The 24,669-nt window shown below is 53.8% G+C and overlaps 1 protein-coding gene across 1 annotated transcript in view; it reads left to right on the top strand.

Moving 5' to 3' along the window:
- The first annotated feature begins 249 nt into the window (after nucleotides 1–249).
- Nucleotides 250–24,669, top strand: part of Tmem63c (transmembrane protein 63C) — a 36,047-nt gene continuing 11,627 nt past the window's right edge. Inside the window, exons 1-16 of the mRNA XM_027931477.2 lie at nucleotides 250–399; nucleotides 879–958; nucleotides 1,366–1,447; nucleotides 5,428–5,465; nucleotides 12,061–12,203; nucleotides 13,634–13,682; nucleotides 15,109–15,217; nucleotides 17,277–17,350; nucleotides 18,334–18,414; nucleotides 18,515–18,641; nucleotides 19,160–19,293; nucleotides 20,724–20,846; nucleotides 21,298–21,451; nucleotides 22,667–22,773; nucleotides 23,899–23,985; nucleotides 24,183–24,248. Coding sequence (XP_027787278.2) covers nucleotides 250–399; nucleotides 879–958; nucleotides 1,366–1,447; nucleotides 5,428–5,465; nucleotides 12,061–12,203; nucleotides 13,634–13,682; nucleotides 15,109–15,217; nucleotides 17,277–17,350; nucleotides 18,334–18,414; nucleotides 18,515–18,641; nucleotides 19,160–19,293; nucleotides 20,724–20,846; nucleotides 21,298–21,451; nucleotides 22,667–22,773; nucleotides 23,899–23,985; nucleotides 24,183–24,248 — 1,604 coding nt within the window. The remainder of the gene's footprint in view (nucleotides 400–878; nucleotides 959–1,365; nucleotides 1,448–5,427; nucleotides 5,466–12,060; nucleotides 12,204–13,633; nucleotides 13,683–15,108; nucleotides 15,218–17,276; nucleotides 17,351–18,333; nucleotides 18,415–18,514; nucleotides 18,642–19,159; nucleotides 19,294–20,723; nucleotides 20,847–21,297; nucleotides 21,452–22,666; nucleotides 22,774–23,898; nucleotides 23,986–24,182; nucleotides 24,249–24,669) is intronic.

Raw genomic sequence — 24,669 nt, 5'->3', positions numbered from 1 at the left:
TCTGGGTTGGAGGCAGCAGCTAGCTAACAGGACAAGGCCTGTGCCATCTTATGGGCTGGACTTCCTGCCTGCCCAGCATTTCCAGGCTTGGAACTGGTCCCTGGCTCTGATGTGCCCCAGGCCCAGCGTGTCCAGTGTACTCAGGGACCATGACCCCAGTTCCCCCAACATGCCCTGTGTCTTGCAGAGTGAGCCACAGTCTTTGTGTGTGAAGGGAAGACCCCTGTGCTGCCCAGGGAGCCGACCAGGATGTCCACCCCAATGGAGCCCCAGAGCAGCCATGAGAGGATACTCAACATGACATACAGCGAGTGCTTCCAGTCTCGGAGCACCGTCCTCCAGGGGCAGCCGTTTGGGGGGATCCCCACTGTGCTGTTCCTCAACGTCATCTTGTGGATGGTGAGTCTGGGTGCTAGGGGGGTGCACCATGAGGTGGCCGCTGGCCTGGGCTGTTGAACTGAGGATACAGCAGGGGCCCCCGTTGTCCAGTGGATGCTAGCCAGGGATGCGGGCTACCTGGATGTCATCCTACCTGGGGTGGCTCAGACGGGCGAACCTCAGGGGAGAATGCAACAGCGCAGGCAGAATTCCTGGAGTTGTCGTCAATGCTTCATTGTCCAAAGTCCATCTGGTGGCCACCCCTTGGGCCTTGCTTCCTTCCCTTGCTGAGGACTTTACCACTGCTCTCCACACGCTACCAACTTTTCGCACCCACTCCATTTCAGGAAGCTGCAGGGTACTAGGAATGTGGGGTTCGCAGGGCTCCATCCCTGACAGAACTCACCATCTGGTGGGGGAGCATCCTGGGGACTTCAGGGATAGGAATGCAGGGGACTGCCCAGGGGAAGGGTCCCCTTATTGCTTTTCTGGTCCTGTAGCTCGTCCTCGTGGTTTATTCCTTCCTCCGGAAGGCTGCGTGGGACTATGGGCGCCTGGCTCTGCTGATCCACAATGACAGGTGAGGAGGGCTGGGGTCACAGTGGGTGAGCTCCTTGCGTCCTTGGGAGGGAATGTGCTGTGGAAACCAAGATGCAGCTGTCCCCTGGGCTGGCGCTGCAGCAGGTGGTCCTGTCACCCCTCCCCTGCCCCTGTTCTGCCCCTCCTTGCAGGAAGGGGACTTGGTGGGCCGCCATCTCTGGGCACAGGGCCACATTTTTCTCTGGTCTCAGACTGTCATGCGGCTAATTCCCAAGATGCATGGTGCCCCTGGCCACAGGGGTGATGCGGTCTGTACCCAGAGATCATGTTTGAAGCGTGCCTTCTCCTGGCCAGCAGCCCACAGCCCAGGGAGAGGAGAGGAAGCAGAATAGATGTCTGAGGCTTGTTTCTCAATTCCATATTCCTGTCACCCTTTCTGACTGGCAGCCTGACCTCGCTGATCTATGGGGAGCAGAGTGAGAAGTCATCTCCCTCAGAGATTTCCTTGGAGATGGAGCGCAGGGACAAGGTGAGTGCTGAGAGACAGCTGGCGGCAAAGATCCTGACCCTGGGCAGGTGGTCACGGTAAGGGCAGGAGGGAGCAGGACTGGGCAGAGGATTGCAGCCAGCCGGACTCCACTACTCCGCAGTGTAACCTTGGCCAATTCCTCAGCCTTCCCAGACCCCCCAGAAAGTGGAGATAAGGACCACACCTTTCTCCAGGGTGCCAAGAAGTCTCAGCCTATTATAATACCTTAGATTTTTAAAATGAATTTTTCTTCTTTTCTCAAACCTCTCTTCTCCCTGCCCTTCTCCCCACCCCCAAGGACTCACCTTCCATGTCACGTAGAAGATTCTAGCAGTCAGGAGGCGGCTCCTGCAGTCCCCCCTTTCCCCAGGGATCCCATGTTCTCCTTCCTTTCCTTCCTGTGGAAACAGTCCACCACCTGAACGTGTCCGTTCTTCCAGCCAGGTGCTAGAGAGCACCTGCAGTGCGCCAGCCCCTGGTCTAGGAATGGGGAGCCAGCAGGGAACACCACAGACCATATCCCACCTCTGGCACGTCCTTCCAGGCTGCAGAGACACCCAGCCAGATGCATGTGGGGAGGGAATGGGTGTGCGGCGGAAATGCCTGGAACCATCTGGCAGCCATAGGAGGGAGCTGTGTTGCAGCTGGCAGCCATGGATGGTCTTGGGCAGAAGGCAACATTTGAGTGGAGACCTGGTCAGTGGGAGGGAGCCCAGAGGACTTCTGGTGCCCTTCACAGCTCCAGCTGCCTGTGTCCCCCAGGCCACCTCAGCTGGCCTCCTCGCCACCACCCACAACCCCGCCCATGGGGCATTTACCCTCTCTTTCCTCCTGAGCCCCAAGGCTACAGTGGTCCTCTGCACCGAGTCCAATAGCCTTTCCTTATCTTACCCCACGTCAGAATGCCCGGCCTGACAGGCTCCTTCCTCCTTCCTCCTTCTGATTGCTTCTGTGATGTCATGCTTTGGGGGTTTCTTCTCCCTCTGTCTCCTTTGCAGGCTCCTCCTCCACACCTGGAGTCCCCCCAGCTGATCCCAAACCTCCTCCTTCTCACCCTCTCCTGAGCAATGACAGCTTCCTTGGCTGTCGCCACACTGAGACCTCTAAGTTCTATCTCCATCTAATTCTGTCTCCGGATGGCCTTGAAAATGGCCCCGCCTGGATACTGTCCAGGCATTTTGAATTCAGTATGCCCAAAACATTCCACAGTAAGACTCCGCCCACCAGTTCCTAGTCTCTGTCCGAGATCCTCCCCGTCATCTGCCTCTCTCACTCCCCCCCCCCCCCGGGGCCCCTGCTGTGATCCATTTGCCCACCCTGTTCGGTTGCTTTTACCTTCCAGTGTTTTTCTCCATCCCTCCAGCTGGCCCCACCCAGACTTCAACCAGTCTCTCTTTGGGTGGCCAGAGCAGCTCTAACCACCCTTAGGTCCTACTTCCCCCTACTCATCCATTTCCCACCTGCATCCTAGACATCCCCATGAAGGGGGACACGGAATGCCCTGTGTGACTCCTCAGCATCGTCCTAATGCTTTGGCAGTAAGTTGCAGGTGCCTTGGCCTGGCCTGGTGGTTTGGTCTCTTTCCCCACTGTCCAGCCTGTCTCTCTTCTCAACACCCCCACCCCCAGCTAATCGGTCACCTTTTAAACCTCAAGAGAGCGTCCTCCCTCCCATGCTCTCCCCTCGCCCTTTCCCAGGTGGCTGTTCTTTGTCACCCCATCCTTTGTTTAGATTTCAGCCCAGGCACAAACCCCCAGGGACCCAGACCTTTTGATGTATGCACATAGAAAATGCAGGTTTTCTTTAACTTCCGTAACTCTGTCTAGCATGACCGGCTTCTGCACCAGCAAGAAGTCTTGAATGTCTGCCCGCCCCAGTGAGATCAGGCAGGAGCTTGGCCTTGCTTCCCACCAGGCCCCAAATCCAATCCAGACAGCTGCACGATTCACCTCAGATACAGGATTGTTGCTTGTGCTAAGCCAGATGGCAGAACCATATTCCTGCCCCGATCACCCCTGCAAGAGATCAGGCCCTCTACTTGCCTGGATCTGCCGCATTCAAACTATGAAGCCTCAGATAAGTTACTTCATTTCTTGGAGGCCTCAAAGTGGAGTGAGGACATTAACACCTGCCTTACAAGGTGTTAATACCTTTAGACGCATCATTTTTTTTTACTTTGTTGTTCTTACAATGACCAAAGGATTATTATTATTATTTTTTAAATATCTGAGATGGTAAGCCATGATGGCAGCAGTGCAGAGGAGAGCAATTCAATTAAACCAGGAGAGAGGGGGGAGCCTCTGGGTGGTTTATGCCTTCAGAGGGATACAGGGGAGCATGTGTGTGCACGCGTGTGTGCAGATGTGCACGCGCACGTAAACATACTGGAGAGACAGATGTATCCCCCCCTACACAATTTCAAGGGCACATCGGACACTCTTCTCACACATCCTCTGTCTTTTCACGGACAATCTGTCTGTCCTCTGTGTATGACAGTTCATGTCCTTGGAGGTGCCTTGGATACACCTGTGCACCTGTTGTGGAAGAGGCAGAAACACCCTTCTCTTTCCCGGGAAGGTGTGTTCTCAACTGTTCGTGCAATGAGAGCCACATCTTGCTTCCAGGGTGGGCAGTGGACAAGGACTCTCCATGTGGGGGGAGGGGTGCCTGAACCTCCCAGCCCACATTTTATCTACCAGTCACCCCCTCTCTGGGGACATTCACTATTACTGCTGTGCCCCTTTCATTGTCCTGACTCATATCAGGGTATCTGTCCTTATTTTGGCTCCTCAGAATAATGGCTGGGAAAATGGTGTCCCTGCAGTGGACACCCCCATGATTGGCCAGGCAACCTGACACGGGGAGAAGACCCGGAAGGTGGCCTTATGTGAGGGAGCAGAGGATTTTCTTCTGTTTCTATTTCTTTTGCCTGCCCTTGTTGCTTCCTTTTGGGAAAATCCCCTTCCAGAAGACTGTCCATCTGATACCACTGGTTACCAGTGACCAGTCCTGCTCCCTCACAAGTTGAAGTTTAACATTAGAGAAGCAGGCCGAGGCAGGCATAGGAAGCAGGGTTTACTTAAAAAGGGAGTAACATAGACTTCTCTCTGGAGGGAGAAAGGGGCCATGGTTGGTATCCTGGTATCCCAAGAAGTGAGGGGTTTTTGCCCTTTTTTGTATGTCTCAGGCTTCCTTTGTTCTCCTGCTCTCTCCCCCTTATCTCTCTCCTTCCTGCATATGTGAGTAGGCCCAGGAGAGCTCAGGTGGGGTGGCCAAAAGGTGAGAAGCAGGTGAATGGGGGACGGGCCCGATGGAGCAGCCCAGGACCCATTAATTAACTACTTTTATAACTCCAGGGAGGGAGGGACAATTCCTGGGGCAGGTTACCTTAGCAACAGGTTGGAGCAGGGGCAGGTTATCTTGGTAAGGGTGGAGGAAGGGCTCTGAAGGCATTTCAGTCCCTCAGGGGGCAGTCTGCAACTTCCCAGACCCACTCCAATTGGCCTCCTTGATCCAGCCTGACTCGATCTACCTGTCTATACTGACTGCCTGCCTAAATCTGGCTTCACCTCCAGTGGGCCTGCCTGGCCACCTAAATGGGCCCATGAAGGGTCGTCGCCTTGTCTGAAGCTTTGATGAGCCCCTGGGATCCCAGAGGGAAACATGGCCCCTGGAGGGCCGTCTTCCAGAAGGAAGCAAGGAAGGACAGATGGAAAGCTGCAGATGAACTCCTAAGAGGCCCTTCTCCCCTCAATCCTGGGCTCTCCTTCCAAGTCCCGTTCCTGGTATCAGGATGACAGGGGTGTCCACTCGCTTCTGGGTAGACATTTCCCTCAGCAGTCACCCCTAATTTCCTGGAGGGAGGGGGGCCCTTACTGGACACAGCTGCGCCTGCCCAGGATCACCCATGGCTGCCTGGGCCCTGGGCAGACGGGCAGGGGCCTGGCTCCTCTCACTGTTCTCTTCTCTCCTTTCCCCAGGGCTTCTGCTCCTGGCTCTTCAACAGCTTGACCATGAAGTAAGTGCCTAGCTCGGAGCCTGGGACAGCCCTGCCTTGGGGGTGGGAGGGTGGAGATGTGGATTAGCCCCCCTGGCGGGATGCCAGGCCTGAGCTCTGTCCCCCAACCCACCCCAGCTCCTGCCTCCCCAGATCAGGCGGAGGTCACTTTACCTGGTTACAACTGATGAATGGGAATGGACATAGCCCACTATCTATGTCACCTGAGTCCTCAGGAAGGACCTTGTATAAGAGCTGAGCCATGATTCCCATGCATGTAAAATGATTCTATGAACCCCATGCCAGGAGACCCTTTCCACATGCTATTTGCCTGTTTCCTGTGCACGCCATGCATCAATTTTATCAAGAGGAAGCAAACACACTGAGAGAAGGGTGGACAGACTTCCTCCCTCTGTGCCCTCGAGACATCTGCTTTCTTGATTCCCCACACCAGCCGGGCACTTCAGCCGAGCAGTTGCTGACCAGAACTCTATTCCCTTGGTGCCTGTATAAGCATGCACAAGCATACAACCCCCCACCCCAGGCAGGCCGGTGTGCACACAGCCCCACCTGCTTGTGCTCAGAGCCCTGCAGAATCCTGACTCTACGAATATCTCCTCCCGTCCGTCCTGCCCAGCCTGTCCTTCAAACCCCTATTCCAGGGTACTTCCTTGCTTGGTGACACCTGCTTTAGGGCACAGCTTTGCTGTTCCTGGCGGCCACAGGCACTGGGGCTTCTCTGCAGAGGCTGGCATGACTCTTCCTTCCTCCCAGCATGGTTAGCCTCTCAGGGTTTGCTGTCACAAGACCCCAGCCCCAGGAGCCACCAGGGCACTTCTGTTTCTTCAGACCTAAAAGGCCCTTGGGGTGCACAGGGAACCCCAACTGGACCTAGGACCCCCAGCCCCACTGCTGGGGACTCCCCCATGGCCTTGGCCTGCAGCGTTCCTTCCTCATCGGTCATAGTCCCAGGGAAGCAAGGCAGCTCCTTTGTGAGCGCGTCAAACACCAGCCTCTCTACTTGTAGCTACCTGTGGGTGAGTAGGGGGAGACTTTAACACTGGCTCCCCTCTCTCTCTCCCTCTCCCTCCCGCCGCCCACTCTCTGGTTTTGCTTGGTTAATTTGTTAACCATGCACAAGCCAAAGTAAGTAAGTTTTCATTAAGAGGAACATGAAAGTCTACCTGCAGTCTTCCCCAGAAGTAACCCCTGTCAACAGTTTCATATTACCTTTTACGTGAATTTACTGTTTTTTTATTTTTAAGATAACTTACAATGTGTATCAGTCCATTTCTAGTTACTCTGATGAAATACTTGAGGCTAGATAATTCGGTAGAGAAAAGAGGTCTATTGTGCTTAATGGTCTGGAGTTCCAGGGCACGGTGCCAGCACCAACTTGGCTTATGGTGAATGTCACCTGCCAAAACAAGATTCCACTGCAAGACAGGAAGCCAGAGAGCAATTCAGGAGTCAGGTTCAGACCCTCTTTCTTTCTCTCTTTCATTTTTAAAATTTTATTTATTTGTTTAGTGGTGCTGAGCATCCAACTCGGGGCCTCCTGTATGCTAACCACGTGCCCTACCACTGAGCCACACGCCCTGCCCTAAGCTCAGGCTCTTACAACAACTCACTCTTGCAAGAACTAACCTCAGGGCCCCACAGAACTACCTTCTGAAAGCAGGGCCCCCAAAATGACCCAAGGGGACCTCCCATTAGGTCCTGTGTCTTAAAGGTCCCACCACCCATTAATATTGCCACAGCGGAGAACAAGCATGTCACCCAGGACCCCTTGGGGGACAAATCATATCCAAACCATGGCAGTGTGTATGGACATTTGGAGCTCATTTCCCTCGCTCGAGGCCATGTAGGCTGGTTCTAGGTTCCTGAGCTTAGTAAATTTGTGACTGAGAGGTCAGGCTTGATGGCAAAATGCCCAGTCCCTTGCATGGGTCAGAGGGAAGGTCCACCCATGCTGACCACATCCTCTGGTGTGGGAGAAAAGGAACCCCTGGAGGTGGCCTGAGGCTGACTTCCTGGATTTTCCCCACTGCCCACTGACATGTCACAGGGTGAGACAGTGTCCGTGTTGTGGGGAAGCAGGACACAGGCGAAACCTAACAGACACCACGTGGTGGGTGTCTCTGCGACTCTGTGGTGTGCATGAGTGTGGAATGAAAGACTGAGTCACCCAGCTGTTGCCCATCTGCATGTGTGTGTGTACCCGGACCTGCGGGTTAGCGGGGAGGCCAGTGCGTACAGCTGAGCGTGTGCTTCCCCCATTCCCGCCCCACCACGAGCTCCTATCAGAGAGACCCCTCCACAGGGGACACCTCTCTCCTATCGTGGTAGGAAGGGGGAGCATTGCACCTGCATCCCATAGCAAACAGTGTCATAGATGACAGTGAAAGTATTCACTGAGCAGAGGCAGGTCAGCCAGAGTTCCGGGGCACAGAGCCCGTGCAGTCTACCTGGAGAAACAAGGTGAATGAGACTCTTTCCTCATTCATAATGGAGAGGCTATAATTTGCCATGCAAAAGGGGTATTTGGGGGAAAGAGGTTGAAATCTAACTGTGGGGCTCAAAAAGTGAAGTTTTGTGCTGGGTCTTGAAGGATGGGAAGAAGTGAGTAGAGGGCACATCCGAAATAAAGGTGCAGTGTCACACGCCTATAATCCCAGTGGCTCAGAAGGCTGAGGCAGGAGGACTGCAGGTTCAAGGCCAGCCTCAGTAATTTAGCAAGACTATAAGCAACCTAGTGAAATCATGTCTCAAAATAAAAAATAAATAAATAAAAAGGGCTGGGAATGTGATTCAGTGGTTGAGCACACTTGGGTTCAATCCCTGGTACCAAAAAATAAATAAAGGACTCTGTGAGCAAAGGATTGGGGCAGAGATACATAGGGAGTGTCTGGAAATGGTAAATCTTTTGGTGGGATACAGGAAGAGGGCGAGGAGAAGGTCGTACCAGAAGGATCAGCTGGGATTGTGACTGCCATACCAAGAAGCTTGGGCCTTGATCTAGTTGCAGTAGAGACCCAGTTACTGTTTTTGAGCTGGAAATCCAAGATGAGATCTGTAGGGGAGTATATTTAGGGTTTAAAATGCCCAAAGTCAAGGCGAGCAGCTAAGGAGGCTATTCCAGTGGTCCAGGAAGGATGTGATGGTGGCCCCATCACATCCTTCACTGGTGACCAGTGAAACAATGACGGAGAGGACAGGTAGGAGGGAGGTGGTAGGGCTGCAGTCGATTGGTGAGGAAGGGTCGGGGAGAGAAATTGAGGTCTGACTTCCGGGGAGGTCAGTAACATTGTAGGCAAGAGAGGAAACAGTGGCCGGAGCAAGCCCGTGAATGCACCAGCAGGCTTTTGAAAAAGAACGGGGCCAAGGCTCAGAGCCGGGGGTTTGGACTTGGAAGACAGATGTCACAGCCAGGAGCCAATGGGTTACCCAGGAAGGTGAGATCAGCAAAGGCCAAGAGAGAGCCTGATGAGACAGGAGGAGGAAGGGGCGTCCTGCAGCCTGGGATCACTGGAGTCCAGCCAGGACGAGGCTCCAGGGCAGGTGTGGCCAGCAACCTCCAGTGTACAGAGCCTGGGAGGAATGAGACCTGCAGCAAGGACATTGGCCTGGGTGACTGAGTCTCCACTGGGAGGGCACTTTGGGACCTCTCCGAGGGGAAGAGACGGAGAACAAAGCTCACCTTGTTCAAGAGGTGGGTGAGGAGGGAATGGAGGTGTTGAGGGAACTAGAGGGGAGGCCGGGCAGGGCGTGGATGCTTGAGGAGCCGTTTGGCTTATTTTTAGAGGAAGCAGTGTGCCCTTGAGCCTGGTTGTAGGTAAAGGGAAGATGTGTGTGTGTAGGTGTAGAGAGAGTGGGATGGCAAAGGGAAAGAGAAGGGCCATGGAGACAGCAAGTCTCCAGAAAGGAGAGAGAGGAAGAGACGGGAGCAGAGAAGGAGAACTCATGGTGCATGGTAGCAAGGGCAAGTGTCACAGTGGGTGGCACTTTAAAGAATGGGCCCAGTGGCGAGGGCAGGAACTCCTGGCCCTCTGCTGTCCACCTGGAGACTCTCTCAGACCTCCCACTCCTCACAATTTTCTGTGGAAAGACCAAATCCCCGGCCTGCAGCAAGACACCTGCTGTGCCCACCCCCCCTGCGCCCAGCCTTCCCATGGTCCTCAGCCACCCATTCCTGGGGCTTAATCCTCCAGTTTAGCAGAAGGAAGTGTTTTATTTTTATTTTTATTTTTTTAATATTTATTTTTTTTTTAGTTTTTGGCGGACACAACATCTTTGTTTGTATGTGGTGCTGAGGATCGAACCCGGGCTGCACGCATGCCAGGCGAGCGCGCTACCGCTTGAGCCACATCCCCAGCCCAGAAGGAAGTGTTTTAGCTGCTAAGAATAAATAATTTTTTTTAAATCAGGAGCTCTAAATAATTCCATAAATGGAATGATTGAAGATGTTCTTTTCATCATAATGTTTAAAAATAAATCTGAACTCTGGACTGGATGCTAGACGCTTCGTACAAACCACATGTCTGACAGAGAGGCCAGGGTGGGAGTCCAGGGTGCATGCACCCATGGAGTGGGGGGCCCAGAGGGCGCTGGACACAAACGAGAGCTCTGTAAATGGAGGCCACTGTTGCCATTATGTAAACAGACGGGAAAGGCTTACAATAAAATGTGAAGCTGAAGAGCAGTTCATCAGATGCTCTGACCATAAGCAGTCTGTTTGGGTTGCTAAGGACACAGTACCGCAGACTGAGCAAGTCAGGAAGGAAAGAGATTCACTCTGCCTCCTAGTTCTGGTCCAAGGTCAGAGGACAAGGGACTGCATCTGGTGATGGCCTTCCTGCTGGAAAGAATCCCAAGGCTACACAGGGAGTCACATGGCAGGGAGCAGGTGTGCTCGTGTGTGTCTGCGTGTGTGTGTGCGCGCGCGCACGCGTTGTGGTCTCTTTACTTACAAAGCCACCAGGATCCAACCATGGTTCTCCACCCTGATGGCCTTATTTAATCTTTATCACTTCCACCTTCGAACACCATAGCAGGGTTAAGCTTCATCCTCTTACCACCTCACCACGGGGACGAGTTTGCAAGGGGCCAGACCCTGTTCAAACCATCACAGTCACCAAGGAAAACTAGCACAACAGGAAACCGAAGGAAATTAACCAAAATCCTGAATAGTCACTGTTTTAGGTTTGATGAGATTGTTGGCAAATTATTTTTTTTTTTACTATTTCCCAAAGTTACGATGAGCATGTGTTGCTTTTATGTTTTTTAACCGAAGCATAACACACACACACAAGCACACACACACAAGCACACACACACAAATGCACAAAAATTAAATATACAGCTCATTATACAGTGCAGTGCCTATGCCACCAGGACCACCCTGATCCAGAATCAGAACACCCAGAAGTCCCCCTCCTGCTCCTTTCCAATCCCCTATCTCCTCCCTCCTCTCTGAGGGTCGCTGGTATTCTGACTTCCAACTGTATAGTTTAGTATTACCCTTTTTTGAACTTAATATATTAAATCATACAGTAGCTGTTGTTTGTAGGTGGTGTCTTTCACTCAGCGTTGTGTCTGTGAGGTTCAGCTACGAGTGATTCATTTTTAACAGTATATAGTATTTCATTGTGTGTGTGTAACAATTCTTGTGTCCATCCACCTCTGATAGACATTTAAGATGTTTCTAGTTGGGGATGTCACAAATGTCACACATCTGTGATATTCTTACACATGTCTTTGGAGCACATGTCATGTGTTTCTGTTGGGTATAAACCTAGGAGTGGAACCGTAGGATCCCAGGTTGTGCGTGTATAGAATTTCCATAGATAAGGCCGACCCCTCTCCCGAGTGGTTGGGCCAGTGCATACGCTGTGCATGTAGCCAGCTCCCAACACCCCACCCTCTTCCACGCTTGGCCTTGTCCAGCTTCCTCCCTCTGGCCAGCCTGGGAGTGCGGCGTGTCATCGCGTTGTGGTATTCCATTTTAATTTAAAGAATTAAAACACACAGCTTTTTAGGGCTAGGGTTGTGACTCAGTGGTAGAGCACTTGCCTCCCGTGTGTGAGCAACTGGGTTCGATTCTAAGCACCACATATAAATAAATGAATAAAATAAAAGTCAAGCCACATCTAATAAATCCATAAATAAACAGATTTTTAAACCAGAGTGTATCCCCCTACATCAGTGTCTCTCTGGTGCTTTGTCGGGGCGGCACCAGAGCGAGCACTCACGGTATTTAATAAGTGACGAGGGGATGACGGGCTTGGACTGAGGAGCACTTCAGGGTCTCCAGTGCACATCTGCCACAGGGCCCCTCTCTCTGTAAAACCCAGTGACATGCACTTAGGGACACCAGATGCCTTGAGGAGAAGGTCAGTGTTCCCCCAGGAAAAGAAAAAGGGGGCTGTTGGAAGTGTAGGTGAGGGGCAGAGGCTTGCCTCGCGTGCACAAGGCCCTGGGTGGGACCCTGCGGGAAAGGAGGGGTGGGGAGAAGGCAAGGAAAGCAAAAACCTAGGGGGAGTGGGACGGTCATCTTCCTGCGGCGCTCGCCTGAGCTGTGGCTCCTAAGGAACGCCTCCATCTGTGTCTCTTCCAGGAACCAGGATCTGATTAACAAGTGTGGGGACGACGCGCGCATCTACATGATGTTCCAGTACCACCTCATCATCTTCGTGCTCATCCTCTGCCTCCCCTCCTTGGGTGTCATTCTGCCCATCAACTACACTGGCACTGTCCTGGGTAGGTGGGGTTCAGCGGGCCCGGGGCCCTGGGCCACTAGACCCAAGGGGCAGCCTGGCAGGCGGGACTGAGACTGAACCTTGGCGGGTAGACACCTGGATTTTAACCGTCCTCTGGAAGGTGGTTGCTGGGTGACCCTGACAAGCTGTGCTTCTGTGCTCTCCCGTGGAGACAGGGGATGGGTCCTTCTTTGTTTGAGCCAGGACCCGGCATGGAGCACGTGTGGAGGGTCAGCTGAGTCCGGAACCAAGTGTTTACCCGTGATCCCACACACCCCTACGCAGGTGTTCATGGAGGCCCTTTCAGGACATGTGACCACCTCAGAAGTCCCTGTACTCGACCCAACCCTGGGACCTCCCCCCACCCTGCAATCCTGCCCCATGGACACAGCACGGTCACCCCAGCATCTGTCTCAGAGGTTCTCTGCTCACACTCATTGTGATGGCATCAGCCTGTTGGGCTAAATAGCATCCGGAGGGAGGGCTTGGCTTCAAAGCCCTTCAAAATCTTGGCTCCCCCGGATTTGCTCCCCAGAAAATACCTTTGCTCAAGCTAACAATTTATTTAACCTTCTATTTGGCAAATCAGTCTTCCCAGGCCTCCGTTTCCTTGCTGTCTTGGGCATTGGGAGATAATGTCAAGTGCCTAGCACGGTGCCTGATACACAGCAGGGGCTCAGGGGAGAGCAGCAGCAGTTCCCTTAGAACTACAGGACAGACAGAGCTGTAGGGAGGATGAACAACCAGCTAGTGTCTAAGAGCACCTAAAATACCCAGGTGTCAACCACCTGTCCCTGGATGCCTCAGTTTTCTACCTGTTTCTCAGCCAGATGTGGACCTTGGTATGGTGTGGCACATATGAGTGTCCATGACACCAGATCCCACCATGAGCATGAATAACACAACTCCTGTCTTTACAGGTTCTCCAGATTCTAAGATCTGCTATGTGGGCAATGAGAGTATAATGCAGGATTTTTAGATACATTTTGCAAAACTTGAAGGTGTCTGAAATGACAACCTGATATGTTTAGCCAGAAGGATTTACTTTGTTCAAACGAGGCAGCATCCCATTGTTTGGGGGGCAGTTCTTGTGATTGTTGCCCGGGTTGCTGATCTCATCACTTGCTCGTGGCTGGACAGTTGGTTCCTTTGACAAGCATTTACTTGGTGTCTATTATGTGCCAGTTGTGCCCTTGGGATGCCCCCAAAATATCTGGTCTTGATTTATGCATAAGAGCTTCTATCAGCACTGCCTGGGGGAGGATATTTGTGTTGGAATCTGGGAACAAACCCTGGGGAACCGGTAGGAAGAGGGGGATGTCGGCAGGCATCTCTAGGCCCTGGGCGTTCATCGGGGAACCTTGAATTCTGCACTCTGCCTCCAGCCGCTGAGGAGCTGGGCCGGGGGTCAGCACCTTTCTTCTCTTTCAGACTGGAATAGCCACTTCGCACGGACCACCATTGTCAATGTCTCCACAGAGTAGGTACCTGATCTTCTGGCCTCCCATTCTCCTGGCTGGGCTCTGAGGGGAGGGGAGGGCCAGTGTGTCCATCCACAAGAGGGGCACCACGGTGCTAGCAAGAGAGGCCTGGTGTCCTTGGAATCCAGGTCCCAAGTGGGACACCAGAAGTCACACTCTCTTGGTGGGCAGGGCTCTGTGCCCCAACATCTCTCTTTGTCATAAGTGGAACTACCAAACTGGCCACTCGTGAGGGCTGGAGAACACAGTCCTGTTCGCTTTAGTATGTCCAGCTCCCAAGAGGCAGAGACCCTCTTGGTCTAAGATGTGGTCTCCCTGATCATTCGGGGTTCAATTCCGCCCTCGTCGGATCGAGTGAACCATGAACCTGTCAGTCTCCCCCTCCAGTCCAGGGAGGGACTAAGAGATCACGTGGTGGTTGGCACCTACCTCTGCCACCCGCTGACCCTGGACCTAGGGCTCTGGAGTCTCATGAGAATATGCACCTGCAAAACTCAGGCCCGTTCTGGACCTGGCTCCAAGTAAGCACTTGACAGTGTTAGCCCTTCCTCCAGAGCCAGGCCCCTGGCCACCACTGCCACCCCCTTTAGGGTGTCTGAGAGTGGGGACTCCAAGAAGTTGGTCTGGAGGATCTGAGGACATAGTGGTGGCTGGAGGGGGTCTGAGAACACTTGTCAGAAGGGCTAGAGTGGCCGGGGGGCCAGGGTGGGAGGAGCTGGGTGGAAGCTGCTTAGCGGCCAGTGTGAGCAGTTTCAGTGGCTCAGCAAACAGGTGGGCGGTGCAGGGCAGGAGGGGCAAGCGGGGCGGGGAGCAGGCCCGGTGGGGATCTGGGACACTGTGGTAGTGGGTTTGGGGACACTGGGGGGGGGGTCTGGGGACTCTATGGTGGTGGTCTGGGGGAGTGTGTCTAGAGATACTGTGGTGGGGGTTATCTGGGGACTTTATTGGGGAGTCTGGGGACAGTGTGGTGGTGAGGTCTGGGGACACTGTAGGGGTATCTGGAGATACTTTGGGGGGTCTGGGGATACTGTGTGGAGGGGTGAGGGGACACTGGGAGTGTTCAGGGAGACCGTGGTAGTCTGGGGACACTGGGGCTCTGGGGAGACCTTGGTGGTCTGGGGACACTGGGGCTCTGGGGAGACCTTGGTGGTCTGGGGACACTGGGGCTCTGGGGAGACCTTGGTGGTCTGGGGACACTGGGGCTCTGGGGAGACCTTGGTGGTCTGGGGACACTGGGGCTCTGGGGAGACCGTGGTGGTCTGGGGACACTGGGGCTCTGGGGAGCCCATGGTGGTCTGAGGGCCCATGGTGGTTTGGGGACATTGGGAATGTCTGGGGAGACCATGGTGGTCTGGGGAGCCCGTGGTGGCCTGGGGACACAGGGCTGGGGCCATGGCCAGCTCTCACGGCCTTCTCCCTGCGCAGGAGCAGGCTCCTGTGGCTGCACAGCCTCTTCGCCTTCGTCTACTTTCTCACCAACTTCCTCTTCATGGCTCACCATTGCTTGGGCTTTGTGCCCAGGAAGAACCAACAGGTGAGCAGGTGAAGAGCCCCTCCCCACTGTCCCTTCCAGGCCGGCCTCAGAGAAGGCCCAGCTTGGCGCACCCCAGGGGACTGACCTCCTGAGCAGGCGCACACCGCTCCTCACAGCCACCCGGGGGCCTGCTCCCCGCCCCGCTCGCCCCTCCTGCCCGGCCCGGCCCACCTGTTTGCTGAGCCACTGAAACTGCTCACACTGGCTGCTAAGCAGCTTCCGCCCAGCTCCTCCCACCCTGGCCCCTCGGCCACTCTAGCCCTTCTCCAAGGCCCCTGGACCCCGCATCCACAAACCAAAGAGTAACAAACACTGGGATGCACAGGAGCCTCCATCCTAAGTGGTCAGGGTCCCCTGCTGCCCACTCCAGCTGTGCCCAGGACTTTCCTTCCCCTCTCTGAGGTCACAGACCCCTGTGCATCCACACTGTCTCGGTTTGGCACCCCCTACCTCCCAAGCGGACCCTGAGACCATGACTTGAGTGACATTCATATATCTGGGGGGTGATCTCAGGAAAGGCCAGTAGGGGAGCGAGGACCAGAGAGAAGGTGGCCAACAGAAGGGAGGGTGGGGAGCAATTTAGCAGTGGGCAGCTGCAGCGAAACCCTCTGGAGAACTCCACGAGCTGCTATAGGGCACGTGGCCTAGAATTTTCCCAGCCTGGAAGTGAGCAGTTTGGAGTGTCCCCCCGGCTGCCACCTCACGACTCCCTGTCCACTGTTCGAGGGCTGCATTTGGGGACTTGAACTCTTCACTTCTTGACCTGTGCATGCTCCCAAGGCTAGGAGAGAGTGCTCAGGAGGACACACAGTGGCCATGGGTGGGCAGCAGCTCTGCCACCTGCCTGGACCTACATCTGCCTCCAGAGAGGGGCCTTCAGGTTGCCCATGCTCTGTGGGAAGGGAAACCAGAGGATGAATATCTTGATTCCATCTCAGGTTTTCAAGGGTTCAGGGGAGTATGATCCACTCCACCAACGCTGTCCCCGCTACAGGACTGATTCATTTGAACTCAGTCCAGAGTGCAAACGCACGCGCCCTGAAAACTTACCCCAAGTGTTTCCGCCTGCCAGGCAGGGAGGCTTGGCCAACCTTGACCAAGGTCAAGGACTCAGCTACTTCAGCTTTTCTTACTATCACCAGATGCTTCTGCCAAGACCCCCATCTCTCAGTCTACCAGACTGCCATCTTGAAGGTGATGGTCAAGGACGATACTTCCCACCCACAGAATGAAATAAGAACTCCAGGCAGGGGGCCTCCCCAGTCTCCTTCCAGAGTCTTGCTGTGTTCGTTTTTTGTTACTGTTCACCTGAGATAATCAACTTAAAAAGAAGAAAGGTTTATGTAGCTCACAGTTTTAGAAGTTCCAGTCCATGGTCAGTAGGTCCCGTGGCTTGGGGCTTGGGTCCAGGCAGCATATCGTGGTGGGAACATGTAGCAGAAAAGGCTGTTCACCGTGTGGTAGCTGGGAAGCAAAAAGAAGAAGAGCCCAGAGTCCCAGTGTCACCTCCTGTGACTAAGACTTCCCACTTATCCCCATTTCTTAAAGGTTTCCACTGGCTCCCAATAGCACCAAGCCTTTAGCACATGCAGGACATTCCATATCCAAGCTATAGCACCTGCCCTTGTCCCAGCTCCCCTGTCCCTTCTAATTTTAGGGGGTTCCATGGTGATGTGAGACTTTCTGCTGGAATTGGGGAGGGGGTTTGCAGGGAGATCTGGATTCACTGTGGAGCTGCCTATGCTCTGACCCTCCCCCGGGCCCTGTCTGCAGGTTTCTCCCTTTCCCTCCCTCCAATCAGCCGTCTGTGGCAGGGGCCCAACAGCTGTGGCCCAGAGAATGAGAGAGGCACAGTTTGCTGACCTCGGGGCTGTGGGCTCAGCTGGCACACCAAGGCAAAGAAACTGGCACTTGCTTACTTAGCGAGGAGGTCCTTGGCATCAGGCCGCCTGGTGTGAGCAGAAGGCCTGCTCCCCGGGACTCTGGGCCACCCAGAAACCAGACTTCTGGAGTTCCTGTGCAAGCTGAGACTTCTCTGTCCATTTGCCCTCCCACCTAGGTCACAAGGACACTGATGATCACCTATGTGCCCACGGACATCCAAGACCCAGAGATGGTTAGCAAGCATTTCCAGTAAGTGGGGTGCATTGCCTCCACCCGTATCCCTACCTGGGTCCTCCTGTGGGTCTGAGTTAGTTAGCTGGTGGCCTTCCCTGGCCTCGGCTCAGAATCGACTTTCCAGAATAGAGAGGAGTCCCAGGGCTGGATCCGGGTTTCAGAAGCCAGGGACTTCCTGCATGGCTGGGTAGGAAGTAGGAGGTTTTTTTATTTTGTTTTGTTTTGTTTTGGGGGGGTCTACCAGGGATTGAACTCAGAGGCACACAACTACCCATCCACATCCCCAGCCCTATTTTATATTTTATTTAGAGACAGGATCTCACGGAGTTGCTTAGAGCCTCACTTTTTATTTTTAAATGTCTTCTTCGTAATCTTATTTATTTATTTTTATGTGCTGCTGAGGATCAAACCCAGTGCCTCGCGCATGTGAGGCTAGCACTCCACCGCTGAGCCACAACCCCAGCCCCAGTGCCTCACTTTTTGCTGAGGCTGGCTTTGAACTTGCCATCCTCCTGCCTCAGTTCCAAGCCTCTGGAATTACAGGCATGCACCCGCGCACCTAGTTAGAGATGTTAATTTTCCTTTTTCTTATGGCTCCAGCTACTGAGTCCAAGGAGACCCTGCACCATAGGTGCCCAGGACTCAGTATCTTGAGACCTCTTTGGTGACTTCAAGTTCCTGTCCCCAGATACCCTGCCCTCTGAGTCCTCTGAGTCCACTATCTTTCATGAGCAGCTCTTTCCTGGTCCTCAGTGGTTGAGGCTCTGCCCTGAGCCACATTCTGGGCCATGTAGGAAGGATGGGGCAATCCTCCGATTACCAGAATTCAAACCCCAAAAGTAGTTTGGCCTTAGAAGCGAGAATGGATTCTCCCACCAGAAAAGGTGGGCATGCCGGGCAGCTGGGCCGTGCAGCCTGTGGGCGGCCATGCTGGGCAGGGTGAGGGCAGCACCTCCTAGCCCCCCCAGCTGGCTCAGCATCTGTGTGTGTGTCTGCAGTGAGGCCTATCCAGGCTGCGCGGTGACCAGGGTCCACTTCTGCTATGACGTCAGGACGCTGATCGACTTGGATGATCAGAGGTGAGGCTGCAGCAGCTCCTGTCAGAATCTGGGCTGGGGTGCGGAGGAGGACCGGCCTCCACTGACCGGAAGCTCTTGCCCCGTTGCCCACCTCTGACAGGCGCCATGCCATGCGGGGCCGGCTCTACTACACGGCCAAGGCCAAGAAGACTGGTGGCAAGATCATGATCAGGATCCATCCCTGCTCCCGCCTGTGCTTCTGCAGGTGCTGCACCTGCTTCAAGGAGGTAACCAGCAGGGGGGTCGGATGGCAGGGAGGGGCCAGGGCCTGGGGCTCCAGGCTGTCCCTTGCTCATACCCTTGGGCCCCCAGGCCCTGTTGGGGTCTGCCCCAGTGTTCTGGTGCTCACTGGAGGAGCTTGCTCTTGTCTCCCTTCTGCTGCTGGACACAGGGTCCAGCAAGAACACCGAAGGCTTCCAAAGAGATAGGGGAGACACCTGCCCCTGCTTTGTCCCCCAATCACGGGTTTTGAGACTTGGACTCCTGCTTCAGGGCAGAACTGGACCCCCACCCAGACCAGAAAGACTCCCCCTCCCCTGACAAAGCTGCACGTTGTCCTGTCTCTGTGCTCCAGCCAAGTCTGAAGCACCCCTCTGCCCCCGCTGCACCCCACTGTCCCCGGGCCTAAGGCGGGGAATGCAAGGCAGAGCCAGCCCCTGGTGTTCTAGAGGTGACTGGGAACCCCGCCCCTGGGTGCCTTCCTGGGATTCTGGCCCCCGGCTCTGAGGGCTGCCTCTCGCCCCAGGTAGATGCAGAGCAGTATTACAGTGAGCTGGAGGAGCAGCTGACGGACGAGTTCAACGCCGAGCTCAACCGCGTCCGGCTGAAGCGTCTTGACTTGATCTTCGTCACCTTCCAGGACTCCAGGATGGCAAAGAAGTAAGTGCCACATGGTAGCCTCAGCCCCAGCCCAGCCCTGAGGTGAGCGTCTCCCGAGAGAGCCCCCCAGCTCCCACATTTTGACCTGACTGCCCTGCTCCTCACAGGGGCCACGATCTTGATTTCCAGAGCTTGGCTCTTCCCATGTCCCCCAGCTCCCAGGGCTCTTTAGGGGTGCCTAGGCACTGGGCTCCTTACTCCACGTGTCCTCATTTCAGTACAGAGGTGGTCACCATAGCCTTTGCCTCTTCTGGGTCTTGCCGAGAATGACAGCCATTTTACCCTCATTGTAAACACATCACCCTCTCCCTCACCACTACGTGTTGGGAGAGATAAGTCTGCCTTGCCCTTTCTCCTCTCTGCCATAGGCATCCTGGTATTCATAGCCCTATAGCCACCCCCATAGCCACCCCGCTCTTCTGTCCTAGCCTCTGGCAGTCCCACCTCATTAAGAAGTGAACTAAGTTCATTCTGGAATGTTCCAGAAGGATCCTCAGGATTAGGCTAACTAGAAGGGAAGTCCAGAATCAGTCTCTGAAGGATTTGGGGGGCCCTGCTCTTCTGGTGGGAGCCTGATAATAATGTAAGGCACTTCATCCTCACCCACCCTGGCCCTACAAAAGAATAATGGACCATCTTAGATTTTAGTTACAAATAATGGCACACAATTTTACAAATTGCTTACACTCTGAAACTTCTTGTCTGATTTTGTTATTGCTGTCTGCCCTGTCCACCTCCCAGATGGTTGACAAGGATCATATACATTCATTCATACATACATACATACATAAAGTCTATTCAAGGTGTGTGTTATATAAATCAATATATCTCTTATAATGAAGTGCCTTACATTATAAGATAATCCTGTTCATTTCCTGAGACATTGCCACTTGATAGAGAGGATCCAAGGCTTCGTGACAATAGAATTTGAGTTAGAAGGTCAAAGATGAGGCTTAGTGCCAGTACCTGCCCCCTTTTGGGATATATCTTGAGGCACCTCACTTTAGGAAGCTGTGCGATTGAGATTCCATTAATCACCAAAGATCACCAAAGAGCACTGTGCCAGGCACACAGGAAGAATTCAATAATCAGGAGTTATTGTCATTAATATAAGGCTCAAACTAATAGCCTCCTATCAACCTCAAAGCAAGACCAGTCCTCTGTGTTGCTGAGGGGAAGGCAGGAGCTGAGGACTGTGTCCCTCCCTCCCTCTCCTGAACAGTCTAGGCCCCCTCAGATGCCCCTACCCTCGGATACTGGGCCTTAGAAACTATCCTAGGAGACATATCCAAGGCTTTGAGATCCCCCAGGAAGTGGAGTGCCCACCTGTGGGACTGCCACAGTGACCCCGGGACTCTGGTCTGTGGCCTTCCTAAGCTCAACCTCCCATCCCCAGACCTCGGTCTCCTCCTCTTCTCCCATCTCTGCAGCGTCCTGGAAGATTACAAGTACATCTGTTGTGGTGTGTACCCCCAGCAGTCCTCAGTGACCACCACCGTCAAATCCTACAGCTGGAGGGTCATTCATGCCCCACACCCCAAAGACATTATTTGGTAAGCCTCCGCTGACCCTCCCCTCTCCTCTGAGCTCCCCTGAGACTGCAGACGACAACCGGAGAGAGCCTTCTCTCCCCACCTTATGGCCCAGCAGACTCTCCCCGAGGAACAGCCCAGCACTGTCCAAATACAGTCCCTGCCAAGCTGGGCCGGGTACTTCCTGAGCACCACGAGCCTCTGCCCACCCAGCACCTTGGGGAAATTGTTTTTTCCTGCAGAAAGAACTCAAGTATATTTTTTGCACACATGAAATATGTCCTAAGCCTTTATAAGTGGTGTGACTCAGGGGAAGGCTGAGGGGCCCGTGGCACACAGGTGTGTGCCCAGGAGGTTGAATTAGACCAGGGCAGCCCAGGTCCAGAGCTGGCATGCTGGAAAGAGCTCGGGAGCTCTCTCCAAGGGCTCGGACCAGGGTCCTAAGCGACTTCCCTGCTCCATCCCTCCCTAGGAAACACCTGTCCATCCGCCACTTCAATTGGTGGGCCCGCTTCATCGCAATCAACACCTTCCTCTTCTTCCTCTTCTTCTTCCTCACCACGCCTGCCATCATCATCAACACCATCGACATGTACAACGTCACCCGCCCCATCGAGAAGCTGCAGGTGCCTCCTCTGCTCAGGCCAGGCCTGGGGGCCCCAGGGAGATCCAGGAAGAACTCAGGCGAGGATAGGATGGTGGGCCCACTGGGACAGGGCCACAGAGCCCACATACGGCCAGCATGGTGGAGGGGGTAGAGTTTCCGGTGTTCTAAAGGAGATGAATGTGGGTCATTGCTCATCTTAGAGTTAGAGGCTGGAGAGGAAATGGAGAGTGGAGGAGCCACAGGCAGTTCCCTGGGGTGAGTATAGGGGGACAGATGGTCCCACCAGTGTGGGCTTGGAGGGCCCCATTACAGGAGGTCACTGTAGGCCATGGAGTGTTCAGAAGGCATGACAGGTGTGAAGAGCTGTCTTCTCTCTAGGTTTTCTAGCCTGAAAGTTCCCGATAGGTTTGAAGGTGAGAAAGAGTAAGAGAGTCCCCACACAGCCCTTGGAGACAAGGGAGACCTTCAGACCTGTCTCCAACTCCCTCACTTCCAGATACCTTCCCTCCAGGCTGGGAGTCCAGTAGGAGGCCTCTTTGAAGTTAGAGGATGCCTCCAACTGGGAGGGCAGATCCTAAGTTCTTAGCACTGGCCTGATGCCAAGTCCTATGGCCGCCATGCTGTTTTAATGAACTGGAAGTCTGGTCCTTCCATGTTATCCCCTCCATGTTCCCAGCAAAACACACACACATACACCACATACACACACGCAAACAAACATACACACACATACACAAACACACACACAGTCAAGCCACACCACTTCTTTTGCTTACTTTGTCAACTCCACAGCAGGCCTCAGCCCTCACACACGCTGGGTTCCCTCTGCTCTCCTTGGGGACGCCCCATCCCACTCTCCCTGCATTCTCGGGCTACTCAAGCACATCACAGGAAGGCAGCGTTGTCTCTCTGAGCTGTGAGACATGAGTGAGAGCTTGGTGAATCGCTAGGGGAAGCTCAGGCTGCCTCTCCAGTGATCTCAGCACAGAAGGCCATGCCCACTGGGAACTCCACTTGACCTTGGGATGTCAGCCTCTGCCTCCCCCAGCCAAGAGAACTCCTGGCCAGGAAGGCACTTGACAAAACTGGGCCGCTGCACAGCCTCCGAGACAGCAGCCTGCTCTTGGATTGAGCAGGAGGTGGAGAGCAGGGGTTAGGGGGAGGCTGGGGGCTGTTAGGGAAGGGGCTTGGTGCACTGATGTCTCTGCTGCCCTCCTCCCGTCTGCCCCTACAGAGCCCAATTGTGACCCAGTTCTTCCCCTCCGTGCTGCTCTGGGCTTTCACAGTGATAATGCCCCTGATGGTCTACTTCTCTGCCTTCCTTGAGGCCCACTGGACCAGGTGAGCGCAGAGCCTCCTCTCCTAGCCCAGCTCTTGACTCCAGCCTCTTCCCCTTCCTGATTCCCCACTGGCCTGGTACTCATTCCTCCATGGATTCAAAGAATGATAATCGATATGGGATGGTTTGGATACTGGAAACCATCCCAAAGACCAACAGGTGTTTTCTTTATGAAAAGGTGTGCTGGGTTGTGTCTGGGGCTCTGACCTTGAGGATGCTGAGAGAGAGTCACCATCTAAGGGATATGAGGCCCAAACAAAGTTCCTCCTTGGGCTGCTCCCTCAGCCCCCAGCCATGTACTGAGGGGATGAAGCTGTAGACACGAGCTAAACAGTGTCAGGAAGTTTAGACAGAAAGCACAGGATGAAAAGCCTTGCTTGCCAAACACCAGGGAAGCAGTTGCGGATGTAGCCGAGGGGCCCAGGGATGCAATCAGACTGTGGATACCTTTGGCCCAATGCTTCGAACATTGGAGATTTTCCATTTGTTCTTCTGCTTCCATGGTAGTATCTAGTTGGGTACAAGTATTTGCCATATCCCAAGTAAGTGGCACTGCTTTGGCTTGAAAGCTATATAGGTCTCAAAAGTTATTCCCACCAAATATGGTGGTGCACGCCTGTAATCCCAGCAGCTTGGGGGCTGAGGCAGGAGGATCCTAAGTTCCAAGCCAGCCTTAGCAATTTAGTGAGGCCCTAAGCAGCTCAGTGAGACCCTGTCTCTAAATAAAATGTTTAAAAAGGCTTGGGATGTAGCTCAGTGGTTAAGCACCCTTGGTGGGGTTCAACGATCCCTGGTACCAAAAAAAAAAAAAAAATTACTCCCTGCACCAAAAGTTCCTGACATTTACCAGACATAAGCCAGAGGTTTGCCCTAACAGAAATTTTTATTAGGCCTTTCCTCTGCCAAGAACAAGGTTTATATTGATTAATAAAATCCTCAGGGACTCTGAGGATCATCAGAAATGTCTCTTTGATACAGAGATGTCAAATGTATGGCACATACGGCTTTCCTCCCCTTCTTCTTCCTGTGCCTGGGGCAGACATCACTGGGGCCCTCCTCTGTAATTAGATCTTTGGTTCTTATTATGTCTCACACACTGATGGACATCTCTCTTGGTTCTCTTCTAGATCAAGTCAGAATCTGATCATAGTGCACAAGTGCTATGTCTTTCTGGTGTTCATGGTGGTCATCCTACCCTCTATGGGACTGACCAGGTACCTCACTCCCAATGACCCCTCCTCTCCCAGAAGTAGCCCAGGGTCAAGAAGGAAGAGGGCCAGGTGACCGGCCAGCTAGAATCAAGCTAAGAGTCTTTGGGGATTGGCAGAGGGAAGCCAGATAGAGGAGTTGAACCCTGGGCTTTAGCTCACAGACTTGCTAACTAAAGGGCTGGCCTTCTTCATGCTTCTAGTTTGGATGTCTTCTTCCGTTGGCTCTTCGACATCTACTATTTAGAGCACGCCACCATCAGGTTCCAGTGAGTACTCCCACACACTTCCCGGGGCTTCTTGTGTCCACACTGGGGTGGGGTTGTGTATCCGTCTCTGAATCCAGCACCTGCATCGCTCACAGGGCTGTTCAGGGATGTGAACAGCACGTGAACTCTCACTAGGCAGCCTTGGAACTTTCCTGGGCTGTGACCTCTTTGGCAATCTGGTGACATCCGGGGATCCCTTCTTGGAATGATGTTTTTGAAATCACTATAGATTTATAGGGTGTTGCCCCCTCCCAAAATGTACAGGGTGGGGTCCCATGTGCCCTTCACCCACTTTTCTCTAATGGTAGCATTTTGCATGATGATAGTGCAATATAAAAACAGGAGAGTGACATTGGTACAATCCACAGAGCCTATTCAGACCTGTCCAGTTTACTCTGAATGATATCTCCAAGTGTGCCAA

This window comes from Marmota flaviventris, chromosome 2 (genome assembly GCF_047511675.1).
Source record: "Marmota flaviventris isolate mMarFla1 chromosome 2, mMarFla1.hap1, whole genome shotgun sequence".
NCBI classification, from domain to species: domain Eukaryota; kingdom Metazoa; phylum Chordata; class Mammalia; order Rodentia; family Sciuridae; genus Marmota; species Marmota flaviventris.
This window is presented reverse-complemented; position numbering and strand designations above follow the sequence as displayed.